Source organism: Schistocerca serialis, chromosome 2 (assembly GCF_023864345.2).
Source record: "Schistocerca serialis cubense isolate TAMUIC-IGC-003099 chromosome 2, iqSchSeri2.2, whole genome shotgun sequence".
In the NCBI taxonomy this organism is placed as follows: Eukaryota; Metazoa; Arthropoda; class Insecta; order Orthoptera; family Acrididae; genus Schistocerca; species Schistocerca serialis.
In genome coordinates, this window is record NC_064639.1 from 682,466,166 (window position 1) to 682,485,570 (window position 19,405).

The window sequence follows — 19,405 nt, forward strand, 5'->3', positions numbered from 1 at the left end:
CCACATTGCCTACATGTTTCTGTTGTGTTTCCAGTTGACATTTTCACTATTCTGTAATCTCAGTGATTATTTGTGTAAATTTACAGTAGCACTACATTGCCTACATGTTTCTTAGGTCCCCATGTAAATTGTTTGTATTCTCTGTATGTGAAGTTACTATATTCATCAATGAACTATTTTGTGTACATTTTTTTAAATGGCAGTCCATTGCCAATTTTTTTTTCTCCAAACTACATATTTGTTAAGAAAAATGACTTGTCCTATAGCATGTGTACTTTGTACAATATGTGATCCACAGGATAAATAAATAAATACAAATACAAAATTGTTACTGAACAACACAAAAAATGGAGGATGGACAGTGCACTTCAGTTTTTGACATGCTACAATGAAGAAGGCGACCGTTTTTGACACGCTACAATGAAGAAGGCAACAGTTTTCTTTCTCGGATAGTCACGGGGAATGAAACTTTGGTATCGTACGACAACCCTGAAACAAAATGGCAACTGATGGAATGGAGGCACACTTCATCCCCAATGAAGGTTAAGCCTAAGCAACTCTTGACACTTCGAAAAGTCATATGCACCGGTGTTTTTTTTTTTTTTTTTGTGGGGGGGGGGGGGGGGGGGGGACACAGAAAAGGCATTTTGCTGATTCATTTCAGTAATTTACAAGAATGATTGCCTATCAAAGTTGTAGGATCCAAATATTGAAAGTGAGGTAGTATATCTATCATGCGAGTCTCGTGGCGAGCATTATGATCAATTATTTGTAATCGTCATTTTTATCTGTTTTCTGTTGTTCCTTCAATTCATCTGCATTACATTTCCGCCCTAATTATTTGTGACTTGATTGGGAAAGCCAGACGGTTTCTGTCGATAGCGAGTGTTGTCTGGTGTTCGTGAAGTTTCTTCCCCAGACTCTCTGGCATGGAAAACTCTTAATTCCATGCATTTCCTTTCTGCCGCAAATATGGAGTTTTGCCAGACGAGGGAAAGAGGGATTGTGTTGACTGTGGTGCTGCAAAGTCTGTAAAACTTCATAAGAGGAGTGTCGACACTAAAATACCATTGCAATTTCATTGTGGATAGTGCAGAAAACGAACGAGTATCAGGAAAAAAATGTGGTTCGACTCTTCCAAGTTATCCATTCCGACAAGCGTAGTCCTTTTATCGTGCTGGATTCGAGACTACACGTTGCAAGCAACAGCATCAGAAACTGTGACTACTTCGGGTTTTGCCAAGAAGTCTGTTATGTGGTAGTGACAAATGATAGCGTACCAATTGGTGGAGCGAATCTCATATAGTTAGACGAAAGAACCAGAGAGGACTATCTTCACAAAGTGAAATAGATCACATTTGGGTATTCGGTGGAATAGAAAGAGAGTCCCGGAAGTGTTTCATTGTGAGAGCATTGTCCCAAGACAAGGTCACTTTAGTGGGTCTCATGAAACACTTCATACTGCCTGGTAATAAAGTTATAACAGATGGGTTTCAGTCTTACAAGACTCTGAAAGCTGAAGGGTTTGACCACGAATTCGTGAACCATTCTGTGGATTCGTGTCTTCGGATGACCCCAGTGTCCACACCCAGAATACTGAGCGGCTGTGGAAATCTGTTAAGTCTTCCATAAAAAGAGAAGGGCATCTGTGAACAAGATGGAGAGACCAGATGAAGAAAGATGTGAACTTATGAGAACTGCATTGGGAGGGGACGTTGAAGGACAGTGTGTGGGAGAAAAGAGAACTTTGGAAGATGCTCTGAATGACCTGCAAAAGCAGAAATGTTTCTAAAGGTAGCAGAGATAAAATACAGGAAACAAAAGATTATTTACAACTTGTACAGAAACCAAATTGCAGTTATCAGAGCCACAGGACATGAAAGGAAAGCCACAGCTGAGAAAGGAGTGGGACAGAATTGTAGCCTATCCCCCATGTTATTCAATGTGTACACTGGCCAGACCGTAAAGGAACCAAGAAAAAATTTGGAAAGGGAATTAAACATCAGGGAGAAGCAGTAATAACTGTGTGGTTCGCCAATGACATTTTAATTCTGTCAAGAAACAGTAAAGGACCTGGAAGCACAAATGAATGGAATGGATAGTGTGTTGAAGAGATAAGAAAACATCTACAAAAAGTTGAGCAAGGGTAATGGAACATCGTTCAAGTAAATCTGGTAATGATCCATAAAAACATGGGAGAACTGCCGGATATCAGTAACGTCCTGCCACGATCAAATCACATCACATCAAATCTGGTAATGCTGATGAAATGACACTAAAAGTAGTACAGTAACTGATAATGGCTGAAGCAGAGTGGATATAAAATGCAGATTGGTGATAACAAGAAAATCACTTCTTAAAGAGATACATTTGTTGACATCAAATATGTATAAGTGAAATAATGTTTTTTTTCTGAAAACATGTCAGGATAATAGTCTTACCTGGAGGAGGTGCTGCTGCAGCTGGTTTGGTATTCATGGTTACAAGGTTATCAAGATTTACCAAGGATGAATTTTCTCCAAGAAAGCTTTGAGGCGTTTTCTTGGCTGTGGTTTGCCTGTTTTCTGACAATGAGTCCCCTAGGCCAGTCAAGTCAAATGGATCAGGAGACAATGTTCCTCCTGAAGAGAGAGAACAACATTCCATTAATCTGTAACAGTCACCTGAATTAAACTAAGATTTTTTTGTTTTATACAGAATTAAAAAAATACCATGCGAAAATACTTTTTCCATAGTGTTAGCCAATTCATATGGTATTACATTACAGTGTATGCTCTTATTCTTACAGCATGTCAAAGATTGTATGCAGTTTGCTCACAGACCTACACACAGCTTTAGAGTCATTCATTCATTAATAGTCTTCTCTAAAAATTAATGTGCTAATTTTTACAATAGTGTGGATCTCAAAATTAACCAATTCCTAGTCATTCTAACAACCTGATTCTGGTTGAACAAACTGCTTATGGTATTAGAAGTTTACTTCACATACCTGCCAAAAAACCACATTCCTAGCTGATCACAACCTTCAATCTGTTCCACATTATATATTTAATATGAAACAGTTGCTGTAATCTAAGTGACTAATTTTGTACATTAAAATCTGTATGTATTTTGTGGGAACTGCACCACTGTTATAAGAGGCATTCAAAAAGAAACGAGCCAGAAGCATAATTACAGAAACCAGTATCTGTATGTTAGAAGTATTGACCTTGGTAGTTGAGACACTTGTCCCACTGAGACAGACACAAGGCAGTGAATGGCTGTCTCATAAAATTTAACATAATTGCATGCCTGGTAGAAGTGCAAGAATCGTAAGGGCATCAAAAATTCCCACATGAACTGCAGACTCAGTAGGCACTGAAAGTGGCTCTTTACCTAAATGGAAAAGCACAGTTGTCTTAAGAATAGTTGATGAACAGTCTCCATTCTTCAGGATTGTAAGTAACTGCAATAGCTTCCATTAAGCCTTCTAACATTAATACATGCCACAAGATTGGTAGGTGCAATATTAGAAGATGAGCATTCAATAGTTCCGAATCTCTACGAGTTCACTTAGTTGATTTTGTGTTATTCTGGGTGGCTTGTTATAAGACACATCAGTTCTGAACTCTGCCCCTTTTGAAGCATTAGGCTCAAAGTTGAGAGATTTATTACTACCTTCAGAACAAATGTTTTATTCTGTTCATGTATACCAAGCTTTTGTCCATGTGAGACTGATTCATGGAACACTAAACATTAAGGATGGTCACCATAATACCACTAACAGAAGTACTGCAAACAACGTAGTTTTATTCTTATCTCAGATTTTGTAGACAAAATGTCTAAGAGGCTGCAATTAATGGCCCAACTTTTTAAGCAAATGCTCTCCCCCCCATATACTAGGGGGAGGGGGGGGGGGAATTTCTTGGCTTCTTTTGAGAAAGAAACTTTCACTTTTCTATATGAATTACAAATTAGAGACCTGTCAAACGTGCATGTTCCACATTCATCTGAAGAAGAAGAACAGTTATAAAAAATCACTTTTGAATTAAATAATGACAAATTACATTATCACCACCATCACCTACAATATAAACTGAAGTAAGGTACTGAACTAGTATGAACTCAATGTTTTATTTTATCACCACCACCACCGTTATTATTATTATTATTATTATTATTATACTATTACAGTATTATGTACAGTTCACAGACCTATATAAAACAAAAACAAGAGTTAATTGTCAATTATCTCTGTTACATTTGTTATCTGCACAACTGACTTGATAAGAATTAACTTATTTCATACAGATTATGTTTTCATTATTACATGATGTTTGAGATGATTATGCCCTTGCCTTCCTCTGACTTCTGAAGAGACTTGCCCCGCCAGTTAAACGGGTATCTACAGTTTAACATGGACTCTGGACCATGGTGGCATTTTTAATGGCAACAAAAACTTAGCAGAAGTGATAGAAGTGAAAAGAGAGAAAAAATTATAGTTGTGACTACGGATTGAACCCCATACATCTGAACGGGTAGTCTTGAGATTTACCCACTGAGTCACCATGCTATGTACTGAACAACATTACATAATGTGAATTCCATGTAACATCTGAGTTTCACATATCTTTATGTAAGAAATCACCATATAGTGTTTTCTTTTGGTGATGCTTGGCCAGTAATGGGGGTTTATCTGTTACAGTGAATAATTTAGGTACTGCATTCCACACCAGTCTCTTATTTTACTAATTCATAAAAGGTTTATTTCACAGCGTAGTAAACAAACCAAAGACATATGATGTCTTTCTGCCACTCATCACATATTCTGATGTTTACTATGTATTTCTTGTTCTTAAAAAGAAAATATTATTCAGTAAATGTGTCTGGGTTATGAGAAAATTGCAACTAAACTGTCCCGTAATGTGCTTTTAATACCTTTTGGGATCTTCAGTGTTTAATTTTTATTACTGCTACAATTTATTGCACTCCGTACACTATCTTCTATACAAACCATGTTACAAATCAGTACGAGTGATGCTGTTCTCATTAATCAGATGTGGTATTCAACAGTGTAGCTCACTATATGTATGGTGCACTGCTATCACAGTGTATAACAAAAATTTGCGTGAGTGTCACAACTGTATTTTTTAAGTCTATAACAAAAACATTTGAATTACTTTTATAACAGCTATTCCTGGCACATGTCAAGGAATTTATAAGGAGCGGGGGGAGGGGGGCAGCAACTACTGCACTGCATCTCTGAACACAATAGTGAGATGCTGGTGCAGAAATGACAACAATAATAATTTTAAAAAACATACTGATCTCTAAAAAATAATCATAAAATATTAAAGTTAACAATGAGATAATATAATATGGAATAAATAGCTATTGGGTAAAGTTCTTCCGTCAGCAGTAATGCTAAAGCAACTGAGAATCACTAAATAGGGCAGATACAACAACAACAACAACAACAACAACAATAATCTACACCTACATCCATACTCGGCAAGCCACCTGACAGTGTGTGGCGGAGGTACCTTGAGTACCTCTATCGGTTCTCCCTTCTATTCCAATCTCGTATTGTTCGTGGAAAGAAGGATTGTCGGTATACCTCTGTGTGGGCTCTAATCTCTCTGATTTTATCCTCATGGTCGCTTTGCGAGATATACGTAGGAGGGAGCAATATACTGCTTGGCTCTTCGGTGAAGGTATGTTCTCGAAACTTCAACAAAAGCCCATACCGAGCTACTGAGCATCTCTCCTGCAGGGTCTTCCACTGGAGTTTATCTATCATCTCCGTAACACTCTCGCGATTACTAAATGATCCTGTAACGAGGCACGCTGCTCTTCATTGGATCTTCTCTATCTCTTCTATCAACCCTATCTCGTACGGATCCCACACTGGTGAGCAGTATTCAAGCAGTGGGCGAACAAGTGTACTGTAACCTACTTCCTTTGTTTTCGGATTGCATTTCCTTACGATTCTTCCAATGAATCTCAGTCTGGCATCTGCTTTACCGACGATCAATTTTATATGATCATTCCATTTTAAATCACTCCTAATGCCTACTCCCAGATAATTTATGGAATTAACTGCTTCCAGTTGCTGACCTACTATATTGTAGCTAAATGATAAAGTATCTTTCTTTCCATGTATTCACAGCACATTACTCTTGTCTATATTGAGATTAAATTGCCATTCCCTGCACCATGCGTCAATTCGTTGCAGATCCTCCCGCATTTCAGTACAATTTTCCATTGTTACAACCTCTCGATATACTACTGCATCATCCGCAAAAAGCCTCAGTGAACTTCCGATGTTATTCACAAGGTCATTTATATATATATTGTGAATAGCAACGGTCCTACAACAATCCCCTGCAGCACACCTGAAATTATTCTTACTTCAGAAGACTTTTCTCCACTGAGAATGATATGCTGTGTTCTGTTATCTAGGAACTCTTCAATCCAATCACACTATTGGTCTGATAGTCCATACGCTCTTATTTTGTTCATTAAACGACTGTGGGGAACTGTATCAAATGCCTTGCGGAAGTCAAGAAACACGGCATCTACCTGGGACCCAGTGTCTATGGCCCTCTGAGTCTCGAGGACGAATAGCGCGAGCTGGGTTTCACACAATCGTCTTTTTCGAAACCCATGCTGATTCCTACAGAGTAGATTTCTAGTATTCAGAAAACTCATCATATTCTAACATAATACGTGTTCCAAAATTCTACAACTGATCGACATTAGAGATACAGGTCTATAGTTCTGCACATCTGTTCGATGTCCCTTCTTGAAAACGGCGATGACCTGTGTCCTTTTCCAATCTTTTGGAAAGCTACGGTCTTCTAGAGACCTATGGTACACCGCTGCAAGAAAGGGAGCAAGTTCCTTTGTGTACTCTGTGTAAAATTGAACTGGTATTTCATCAGGTCCAGCGGCCTTTCCTCTTTTGAGCGATTTTAATTGTTTTTCTATCCCTCTGTCATCTATTTCGATATCTACCATTTTGTCATCTGTGCAACAATCTAGAGAAGGAACTACAGTGCAGCCTTATATATAATAATAATAATAATAATAATAATAATAAAATTCTGCTGTGATATGAATAACAACAATAAAAAAAAAATACCATTATTGTTGATCATGTTGGCATTGGTGCTGGCACTTGCACGATTTGTAATGATGTCAAACTCATCAAGGTCTCCAGCTGTACTACTCGGACTCGAGTGTTCAGTGTTGGTAGCAGGTGACCAAGGGTCTTGCACAGTAGTAGCAGTTGCCACAGAAGCTGCTGCTGCCCCTCCTGCTACGGCACCAACTGCCATGCCACTTGCCACCTGTCTTGGAACAGCTCCAGTGCTACTACCAATCTGATGCGGCGATACCGCACTCCACGGATCCACAGCTGCTGCTGTTTTACAAATAAAGACCACAGAAATCAATGACTACTGTACTGGAGAGTTCAGTCTAGATTAGGGGAAGTTTTCACCTCTGAAAACTTGAACATACAAAAAACAAACAATATTAACAACAAATACCTTACATGTGAGAAGAGTAAAAAACAAACTATGTGGAGTACTAGTGTTCCTATAATGCTGTGAATCTTAATATCAATGCGTATTAAATGTAATTACAGTTTCTTACACTTTGAACCTACATTTCAACCTTCATGCCAATACAATTTTGTGTAAACATATCTGCAGATTAAAGAATCAAAGGGTCATACATGGTACATTCTCTGCGTTTACAGCTGCCAGCTTCCACTACAGCAAGTGCGGCTAACTAAGTTTTGTCATAAGGCCTCACATCAAGCTTTTACATTTATGTATTTATGAAAAAATCTATGATTTTTTTAGAATTTAATGTTGTTCTTAAATACTGATCCATCACTGTAATATTTACAGAACTTCATATTACAAGTAGACAACAAACTTTCCTTTCACACAGAGGAAATTAACAACACTCCTATCTATAATTCCATTTAATCATTTAAGGAATTCTAACACTACATTATGCCTAAAACTTATTTCTTTTTGCTTATTGCCACTATCAAAAAGATTTTTTTAAATGGGAGACATTTCGGCCAAATATGACTCAACATATTTCATGAATGTGCAAGGAGCAAACAAAAGGTTTTCATTTGAGGGTGTTGCTGAAGTGTATGTCCAATGCAGTGAGACTCCATTGCGCATGCATAAGCACAACCATATAGGCAAAGGATCATGTGGCATTTGTGGCTTTCTGACGTGCATGCGGTAAATGTGAAAATGTGAACTATGGTGATGTAATTACCAAATGCATCCAAGCAGGACCAATGAACTGTTACTCTTTTCTTGGCTGTCCAAGGATAAATACCGATAGACATTTATCCGAGAATGGTGAAAGTATATGGGAATGCATGTCTGTTGAAAACCGCTGTTGTGAATGGTGTGTCAAGTTGCGATTCGACATGAGATGACGATCAATCTGGGAGGCCAACCTCGACTGGGAGACACCACAGCACCCACCCTGTAGTACCGATCTCCCTCCATACAAATATCATGCCTTTGGTCCCCTAAAAAAGGTCTTGAAAGGTCGACAATTCCTGTCAGACTGGGTATCTTCATCCCGGTGCATCAGTGGGATGACTGACTGGCATACCAATTCTCAATTGTAAGGCCTTCAAATGGAAACTTTTTGATCATTCCTTATTGAAATTTAGTTAACTGTCTTATTTAGTGAAAATGTAATTTAAAACTCTTACCTTGGACAGCATATCTCCTAATAAGAAGTAGCATAATGAATACTATATACAATAACGTTGATTATGCTGATCTCTGTAAAACGACAGTGTAAGCCTGCAAGTCATTAGCACTTGAATGAGTGGATTTCAGAGAATTAGATGGAACTGTATTTTGGTGGGTTATCAATGTCCTTACAAACATTAAAAGAAGCGAATGTGGATAAAATGTCTGTAACTTTTATCAGACAGTAAGGAGTAAACCTATGAAAGGACACATCGTACTATCTCTCAAACCTTAAGACAATGGAAAAAAGGGTGAAAGGTGCTATACCTGGGATTAAAACAGGGGGGTGGCACACTGAAGTAAATGAGCATCACGACATGCGTCCTCGGCTGCTACACTCACTCTTTCGTTCTCCACAACACCCATCATAAAGACACCACCACCCCAACCTATGTTGTTGGAGGAGGGTGTTCTGGATATTATGGATTAGTTTGTTTGTTGGGTGCAAGCACTGTAGGGAGTGAAGGGCACTCAAGTAATCTGAACAGACAGGAATTTACCATGTGAAACACTTCTCATCTGCTCAAGTGCTCACAAGATTGCATATAATTCTGCATCAAAGCCAGGAAAGTATTGAGGCAGCTAGATCTTGATGATGAGATTGGGGAAAACAAAAGAGAAACCGATAGAATCCCACTGTTTAGATTTATCCATAGATACAGCTAAAGAGTTGTGGTGCTCAACATAATGTCAGAAAATAATGTAACTTTCCTGTACTGCAATAAATCTAAAATTACTTTGGGCCTTTACCAGGGTGACAGGTGGTTAACACCCTGGAGTTGGTGGTGTACTTGTCCCACACCAAGTGACTCCAGCAAGTGCTGCATGTGGATCCCAAATGGCCTTTTTGCTCATGGACTGTTGGAGGAAAGGTGTTCCAGAGATAGAAGAGCAAGAGTATGGTGTACAGGTAAATTCAGAGCATAAGGTGCTGCTACTGGAGTGGTGGTTCCTTGGCCTCAGCCTCACACTGGATATAGGTTTTGTCCTAAGACACATGTAACCAACTGAATCCCCTCATAGCAGATAGCGTCAATAATTTTGAGATATGGGAGCCTTGCTGATCCATACACTGTGCCCCCCATAGTCTAGCTGTGATAGCATGAAAGCCCTATAAAACTGGAGCACGCGCATCCTATTTGCTGACCAAGACTGTGGCTCAGGCCCTTTAAGATATTCAGTGCCTTCTAGGTTCTGGCTCTCAGGTCTCTTACAGCTGTCAAAGAATACACCAATACAGTGATGGGTACATAGAAAAGCCTCCAGAATATCTGCCTCTAGCAGGGTCAAGTTGTTGACAGTGAATCGAAATGTCCTGAATCCGTACTGTGAGTGGCTTAGGAGCTGCTAACACCCAGACAATATGATGGTTAACGATTCATTCCAGGGTCTTTCCTATACCGTTCATTAAGGCAATGCCTCGGTAGTTACTGGTAAACGTTTGGTTATTTCTTGGTTTGAGGACAGGAATCAGAATGGCCTCTCTCCACAAGTCAGGAAAGTGGCCTGTCTGCCATTTCAAATTCCAACATGCAAGGAGGATTTCCTTTACTGCTGCTTGTGAATGTTGAAGCATGCAGTATCAGATTTGGTCATGACCAGGTGTAGTATCAAGAGCCTCAGACAGTGCCAAATCCAGCTCCCACATGGAGAATGAACAGTTGTAAGACTCAGACTTGTTGGGTCTGAAGTCTAACTGGCACATCTCTACAGTCATATGGTAGTGGTAGGATGCCAGATCTTGGATGGAATTAGCAATAGGCAACACAAAATGCTCTGCCATCATTTAAGTGATGTCTCCAGATGACTGTTTCAGTAGTGCTGTTACTAGTAAAAGACTGCGTTTACCAGAAATCACAATGACGGCTTCCCACACTTTTGTAGAACAAGTGGATTGGTTTACAAAGTCCAGGAATGCTTGCACGAACTTTTATTGCTCTCCTTAAGGACACGTTGAGCCTTGGCTCTTGCGTCCCGAAAGGCTGCAAGGTTGTCTACTGTTAGGTGGCATTTAGATCTCTGTAGAGCCACATGCCTGATGCAGATAGCTGAATGCCATTCTGTGGCTCACCAAGGTACATGGTGGATCACTCATGTGATTTGTTCCACACATTCCTTGATGCTGCATCAATGTTCGAACATAAACATCTGGCTGAAGAGTGTGTGGTTAGCCCTGTCAACTGTCCACTTAGGCGACTTCCGTTCAATTAATGCTCCATCCAGTAAGTGGCGGTAGTGCTGAGACTAAAGACCTCCATTTTTGTAGAAGCATTGGTTGTCAGAATAGAATTTTTAAGGGTTGAAACAAATTATGTAATAAATGTGAGAGGTTGCATGGTCTTAATAGATATTCTTAGCCTCACTATACAGGATGTGTTTCTTGTTTCAATCTCTCGTATCTTATTTCCTTCTAGGTAGACGCTGAAGTCTCTTGTCCACAGAGGGTGATCTCCAGAGCAATTTACACACTTCGGAGGAGATGAACAACCAACTCCTTCATGGGCATCCTTACCACATTTACTCAAAGTAGCTTCTCCCTTACACCCTAGAGTAGTATGCCCACAGTGCTGGCATTTAAAACAGAATATTAGGTTGGGGAGAGGGCCACACAATTAGGCGTAGGAAACCATCCTTGATATAATCTGAAAGTTCTGTGCTACTGTAGGTAAGGATGAAGGAGTTAGATTTTGTCAGATCCTCGTCCACCCTTCTCGTGATATTGTTCAAACCGACAATACCTTCTTAAGTCCACTTATCTTTAGATTCTTCATTGCGGATGTCCACGAGACCGTTGCATGTGACAACACCTTCGCTGTAGTTCAAGGTGATGTGTATCTCAGTTTCAGTGGCATATTCCCCAAGGCTTTTTGCTTTCTGCAGGTGTGTCACTTGTTGGCAAGTAAAAGTTTAATGTACTTGCTATGCCTTCTAAATCCTTTTGAAAGTAGAAAGGGAAACTTTCCCAAAGCGTCCCCCTCCTGTTCAACTATGAAAAACACATTCTGACCCAGAGCATGCATTCTGTTACTAAAGACTGAAGTACCTAGAAGAAACCCAGGACCTGGAGGACTTGTCACATGAGGTCTCTTGAAAGACTGGTTGTTGATACCTTCCAGTGGCCCACCCATTCCGCTTTGAGGAGGAGGAGGAGGACAAAAATTTGAGTGGACATCTTGGGAGCAATAGGGTAATAATGATACACATAGACACAGCTCGAAAGCCCAAGAAAAAGCCTTATACAACGGAGGTACAGCAGTTTCCCCAGAGACTGTCCAGTAACGACTCTTCCTGCTCAATAGTATCCATATCATCAGTGGGCAGCGCCCCTTGAGATAGAGTTTTTGTTGATAGACCTTTCACCATCCTTGCAATCTGATCCCTGTTCCCTGTCACACACAACATCCCACTGCCATAATGTATAGTAGTCACTGAAGCATGTCCAGAAGTTATACTGACAGAGGACTCGTGACGCTTACCAGCACCCAGCTCAGGAACCCGGACTCTCAGCCTGTACCCTACAAAGGAATGCTCAACCCCTGAGGAAGCAATTGCATTAAAAAACAACATATTGTAATCAGTGAGAAGTACACTTTTACAGAGCATGAACAACCTTACTTGATAATCAGTCTTGAAAAACTCTATGAACCGAGCACCAACACACTTGCAATTCATTTCCAGTATTTTAGGAAGGAGTCTGATTATTATTTAAAATGCTTGGCTGGCCCCCGGACGACTCAAAAATGGTTCAAATGGCTCTGAGCACTATGGGACTCAACTGCTGAGGTCATTAGTCCCCTAGAACTTAGAACTAGTTAAACCTAACTAACCTAAGAACCTCACAAACATCCATGCCCGAGGCAGAATTCGAACCTGCGACCGTAGCGGTCTTGCGGTTCCAGACTGCAGCGCCTCTAACCGCATGGCCACTTCGGCCGGCCCGGACGACTCAAGGATTATTCTCACATCAAGATATAAAAGCTAATCCATTAAAATATGACTGACTGAGAATGAACAACTGTAAGCAATGCATACATGGCAGCTCTTTCACTGGAAGGGCAGCCTTATGGAGTGCATGTTTATGGATTTTGTTTCATACATAATGACGAAAGATGTTCAACGTGGCCAGAGTAGTGTTTTTATTGATAGTAGCTTACTTTCCGCGAATTCAATTAATTCATTTTGTCACTACTACTGACTTCTATCCTCAGCTGGCAGAACTGCATGGAAGAAAACAGCATATGGAGCTGAAGAATATAGCAAGCAAACTAGCTCATCTGTCATACCTTTAACATTCATTATCGCTGTTCCCATGAGTCATGTCACTAAGCAAGATGATCCCTACTTTCCTAGCATTTCAAGGAAGAGAACATTGTCAAATATTATTTATTTATCACTCTAGCTGGCTATGGCTAGTAATTGTTGTACACTGACGTACAATCACTCTGCTTTCCAATGAAAGTGACTTAACTGTCCAAAGAATTTGTGATTAACTTAATGGAGCAAAAATCCTGAAAAGAAAAATCAACAGCGTCAAGGCTAGATAATAACTGACATTTTTCACTGCTATTCCAGGAAGGAACAAAGCAGTATCAACTTAAAAATCACACTCTACACTACTTTATCCAATTATTTTAACATGTATTGTAAAAAAAGGAGAAGCTAGAGTAGTTTTTCTGAATACTGCAAGGAAACTTTTAGTATACTATATACTTTATGCATAATGAGTGCTACTAACATGGTTTATTTACTGTATCTGCTGACACTGGCGTCCATGGGTCAACAGCTGGTGAAGGAGAAGGAGACGCAGCTGCCGAAACACTTTGGTGTGATGCTGGACTACTCCATGGATCATTCTGAAATATTTTAAGAAACAAAGTACACTTAAAGACATACTGAAGAATAAAAAGCAAAACAACAATGTGTGTGTATGAGTGTGCGCGTGCACGCATCTCAGGATACGTTAGGTGGCACAGATCTGAAAAGGTGTGGACAAAGATGGGGGGGGGGGGGAAGACGAGCCGGGCGTGGGGTGGGTGGAGGAATTCGAGTCGGGCGGGGGAGGGGGAAGACGAGACGGCCGGGCGGGGGGAAAGACGAGACGGCCGGGCGGGGGGAAAGACGAGACGGCCGGGCGGGGGGAAAGAAGAGACGGCCGGGCGGGGGGAAAGACGAGACGGCCGGGCGGGGGGAAAGACGAGACGGCCGGGCGGGGGGAAAGACGAGACGGCCGGGCGGGGGGAAAGACGAGACGGCCGGGCGGGGGGAAAGACGAGACGGCCGGGCGGGGGGAAAGACGAGACGGCCGGGCGGGGGGAAAGACGAGACGGCCGGGCGGGGGGAAAGACGAGACGGCCGGGCGGGGGGAAAGACGAGACGGCCGGGCGGGGGGAAAGACGAGACGGCCGGGCGGGGGGGGAGACGAGACGGCCGGGCGGGGGGGGAGACGAGACGGCCGGGCGGGGGGGAGACGAGACGGCCGGGCGGGGGGGAGACGAGACGGCCGGGCGGGGGGAAGACGGGCTGGGCGGGGGAGGATTGGATTGAGAGGTGGGGAGGGGGGAGAAGGAGCAGAGACAGGGGGATAGAGACGGAGGAAGAGACTGGGGAAAGTGATGGGGGGAAGAGGGGGAGAGGTGGGCAAAGAGGGGGAGAGGTGGGCAAAGAGGGGGAGAGGTGGGCAAAGAGGGGGAGAGGTGGGCAAAGAGGGGGAGAGGTGGGCAAAGAGGGGGAGAGGTGGGCAAAGAGGGGGAGAGGTGGGCAAAGAGGGGGAGAGGTGGGCAAAGAGGGGGAGAGGTGGGCAAAGAGGGGGAGAGGTGGGCAAAGAGGGGGAGAGGTGGGGAAAGAGGGGGAGAGGTGGGGAAAGAGGGGGAGAGGTGGGGAAAGAGGGGGAGAGGTGGGCAAAGAGGGGGAGAGGTGGGCAAAGAGGGGGAGAGGTGGGGAAAGAGGGGGAGAGGTGGGGAAAGAGGGGGAGAGGTGGGGAAAGAGGGGGAGAGGTGGGGAAAGAGGGGGAGAGGTGGGGAAAGAGGGGGAGAGGTGGGGAAAGAGGGGGAGAGGTGGGGAAAGAGGGGGAGAGGTGGGGAAAGAGGGGGAGAGGTGGGGAAAGAGGGGGAGAGGTGGGGAAAGAGGGGGAGAGGTGGGGAAAGAGGGGGAGAGGGGGGAAAGAGAGGTGGGAGGGTGGGACGAGGAGAGGGGGCGCCTAGACAGGGGACAAGGCGGCGCCCACAGAGAAGACGTGGGGGGGGGGGCTACAGAGGGGTCGGGGGGGGGGGGCTACAGAGGGGTCGGGGGGGGGGCTACAGAGGGGTCGGGGGGGGGCTACAGAGGGGTCGGGGGGGGGGCTACAGAGGGGTCGGGGGGAGGGGGGGCTACAGAGGGGTCGGGGGGGCTACAGAGGTGTCGGGGCGGGGGGCTGGGGGGCTACAGAGGGGACGGGGGGGGGCGCCTACAGAGGGGACGGGGGGGGCGCCTACAGAGGGGACGGGGGGGCGCCTACAGAGGGGACGGGGGGGGCGCCTACAGAGGGGACGGGGTGCGCCTACAGAGGGGACGGTGGGGCGCCTACAGAGGGGACGGGGGGGGCGCCTACAGAGGGGACGGGGGTGGCGCCTACAGAGGGGACGGGGGTGGCGCCTACAGAGGGGACGGGGATGGGGGCGCCTACAGAGGGGACGGGGATGGGGGCGCCTACAGAGGGGAAGGGGATGGGGGCGCCTACAGAGGGGAAGGGGATGGGGGCGCCTACAGAGGGGACGGGGATGGGGGCGCCTACAGAGGGGACGGGGAAAGGGGCGCCCACAGAGGGGACGGGGATGGGGGCGCCCACAGAGGGGACGGGGCTGGGGGCGCCCACAGAGGGGACGGGGCTGGGGGCGCCCACAGAGGGGACGGGGCTGGGGGCGCCCACAGAGGGGACGGGGCTGGGGGGCGCCCACAGAGGGGACGGGGCTGGGGGCGCCCACAGAGGGGACGGGGGCTGGGGGCGCCCACAGAGGGGACGGGGGGGGGGGGCGCCCACAGAGGGGACGGGGGGGGGGCGCCCACAGAGGGGGCCGGGTGGGGGGCGCCCACAGAGGGGCCGGGTGGGGGGCGCCCGCAGAGGGGCCGGGTGGGGGGCGCCCGCAGAGGGGCCGGGTGGGGGGGCGCCCGCAGAGGGGACGGGGGGAGCGCCCGCAGAGGGGACGTGGGAGCGCCCGCAGAGGGAACGGGGGGGGGGGGGCGCCCGCAGAGGGGACGTGGGGGCGCCCGCAGAGGGGACGTGGGGGCGCCCGCAGAGGGGACGTGGGGGCGCCCGCAGAGGGGACGTGGGGGCGCCCGCAGAGGGGACGTGGGGGCGCCCGCAGAGGGGACGTGGGGGCGCCCGCAGAGGGGACGTGGGGGCGCCCGCAGAGGGGACGTGGGGGCGCCTGCAGAGGGGACGTGGGGGCGCCTGCAGAGGGGACGGGGGGCGCGTGCAGAGGGGACGGGGGGGCGCGTGCAGAGGGGACGGGGGGCGCCTGCAGAGGGGCGGGTGGGGGGGCGCCTGCAGAGGGGCGGGTGGGGGGGCGCCTACAGAGGGGCGGGTGGGGGGGGCGCCTACAGAGGGGACGAGGGGGCGCCTACAGAGGGGACGGGGGGCGCCTACAGAGGGGACGGGGGGGGCGCCTACAGAGGGGACGGGGGGGCGCCTACAGAGGGGACGGGGGGGCGCCTACAGAGGGGACGGGGGGGCGCCTACAGAGGGGACGGGGGGGTGCATACAGAGGGGACGGGGGGGCGCCTACAGAGGGGACGGGGGGGGCGCATACAGAGGGGACGGGGGGGCGCCTACAGAGGGGACGGGGGGGCGCCTACAGAGGGGACGGGGGGGCGCCTACAGAGGGGACGGGGGGCACCTACAGAGGGGACGGGGGGGTGGCGCCTACAGAGGGGACGGGGGGGGCGCCCACAGAGGGGCCGGGTGGGGGGCGCCCACAGAGGGGCCGGGTGGGGGGCGCCCACAGAGGGGCCGGGTGGGGGGCGCCCACAGAGGGGACGGGGGGCTACAGAAGGGACGGGGGGCTACAGAGGGGACGGGGGGCTACAGAGGGGACGGGGGGCTACAGAGGGGACGGGGGGCTACAGAGGGGACGGGGGGCTACAGAGGGGACGGGGGGCTACAGAGGGGACGGGGGGCTACAGAGGGGACGGGGGGCTACAGAGGGGACGGGGGGGGCCTACAGAGGGGACGGGGGGGCCTACAGAGGGTACGGGGGGCACCTACGGAGGAGTCGGGGGGGGGGGCGCCTATGGAGGGATAGGGGGGCCTAGGATGGGCGGGGGGGGGGGGGGGGCGCTTACAGAGGGACGGGAGGGCAGAGAGAGAGAGAGAGAGAGAGAGAGAGAGAGAGAGAGAGAGAGAGAGAGAGAGGGAGAGAGAGAGAGAGAGAAGGGGGGTGATGTGTGATGTGGAAGGGAGGGGGGAGAGAGTGCGGGTTCCTTTTGTATATGTAAGAGGCACACACATTTAAGGTATTAGTGGATCAAGTATTAAGTATAATAATTAAATATTAAATGTATATCCATTAAGAACAATCAATTTTATAAAAGTTTTCAAATTGTGATTGCAAATTGCAGTAAATGACTGGAAATCTCTAGTCAGTAGAAGGCATTGTAAAAATAATTTGTAATTTACCTTAGTCACGTAGTAATAACTTGTAATAGAGAGGAAAAGATAAATACTGGCAATCTACTTATATGATTAACAGCTATGGTTTTGTGCATCTGTATCAACAAAATCATTTTAGTTTGCAGCCAGAAATACATTAGTTGAAACTATCACATAAAACTGTTAACATTAGTGCATCAGTTTTCAGAAACAAGCATGTGGAGCTCCATACAGTGTACACACTTTAGGATGCTATGTAATTGGCCGTAAGTATCTACTGTTTACTTACTACTTGACAAAACATACTTCACCATCAGGGCCAAGTTTTCTTTTTATTTATATATTGACTAATTAATTTATTGGAGATACAACTTCGAATGAGTCATTACACATATTGTCACAGAATGTATAATTATGTAGATTTTTGTCTTTAATGCAAATTTACTGTACTTTCAACAACAGTTTGGCCAGATTTGATGGAATGAATTGGTATATTTTCTTGTTACTCTGATTGCTTCCAGTTGCAAAATGCTTTGAGTAATTACAGGATATTTGTGTGGGTAATTTATGAATATAATCTTAATATTGTATGTCACACATTACATGTCCTTTTTCTGTCAGAGTAACAAATAAAATAGAAATGCAGTAGTTCATTAGATCCTGCTGCTGTATCCATATCTTCTGATACTCTGTCTCAAGAAAGGGTGCATCTGTACTGTAAAGTACACATGGTTCCCATCTTTCAAGAAGTGGCTGTTCTAAGCAAGAACAGGTGTCAAGACAAAAAAAGGAAGCTGTAGCAGTTACAATAAGGGCTTCAACTTTCTACACTAAATCAACAGAGCATCACTGGTATCTATGGAAAGGACCATGATAAAAGACAAAGAAATAAAATTTATTGGACAGACTATTCACTATACAATCATCTAGAAATTCATTAGCAGTTAATGAGAATCTTATACTCAGATCATTGAGGGAAGACAGCCAGATTACTAAAAATGCACTACTGCAACCAGATAGCTCAAATTTAATTTCTTGTGGCTTCTATAGTTAATTTACTTTATAATCAACGTGAAGGACTGCTTGTGTAAACATCTAACAATCCACTACCTGTCCTTTAAATTTATACTCTCACTTCCTTGAAACTTGTATACTTCAAAAACAGCAGGGCAAACAGGACAACAAAAATTTAAAAAATCAGAAGACAAAACTAAGAGTTAACCATATTAAAGATATTTTAACATAATTTGAGGTTCTGTGCAACTGCTGAAATAGAAGCCTGTCTTGTGAAACTAAGTAATCTTACAAAGGACACTGAAAATGTTTTGCACAGTCGTCTCTAATTTTTTTTATTTTTTGCAGAAGGGAAATGAAATTTTTTGTGAACATACATGAAACATTTAGCTATAAGTTGGTATATAAAAGTATTTTCTTTTATTTATAGGTGAGCCATAATGGACCAAGAAGTAGATGTCAGGTTGTGACAATGGTTAGTGATGGAGTTCCCCTTCAAGACCGGTGACGATTCTGCCACATCGATTCACAGGAAGTTGCTCCCCATTTATGGGGAGAACACCATGGATCGCAGCAGTATCCAGTGGTGGTTGCAGAGGTTTAAAGAAGGTGATTTCACTCTACTGGACAATCCACGAAGTGGTACACCATTGACGGTAGTGAGCGATGTGGATAAGGAGACCATACATCAAATCATCCAAAATGACAGAAGTGTGATGACACGACAGCTTGCTGAAATGATTCGTTTGCCATTGGACAAGCTGCGACGTGCCATCAAGACCCACAGACCACAGCTTCGGAGTCAGCTCATCAGACTACACCATGACAATGCCAAACCCCATACAGCCCTTAAATGCAGGAGAAAATCAGGAAAATGGGTTGGAAAATTGTTCCTCATCCTCCCTACAGTCCAGACTTGGCTCCATCTGATTTTTCCCTCTGCTCGTCTGAAGGCCCATCTGCACTGCGAAACATTTGATAGTGAGAA

The 19,405-nt window shown here is 45.5% G+C and overlaps 1 protein-coding gene across 9 annotated transcripts in view; it reads right to left on the reverse strand.

Annotated features, from left to right (window-relative positions):
- Positions 1-19,405, reverse strand: part of LOC126457803 (epsin-2) — a 162,004-nt gene that overhangs the window by 38,291 nt on the left and 104,308 nt on the right. For 7 of the 9 annotated variants that reach the window (XM_050094410.1, XM_050094407.1, XM_050094408.1 and 4 more), the window contains 3 exons: positions 13,516-13,633; positions 7,124-7,405; positions 2,442-2,621 (listed from right to left, as the gene is read on the reverse strand). In XM_050094410.1, coding sequence (XP_049950367.1) covers positions 2,442-2,621; positions 7,124-7,405; positions 13,516-13,633 — 580 coding nt within the window. The remainder of the gene's footprint in view (positions 1-2,441; positions 2,622-7,123; positions 7,406-13,515; positions 13,634-19,405) is intronic. The other 2 variants (XM_050094409.1, XM_050094406.1) reach the window with 1 other exon arrangement.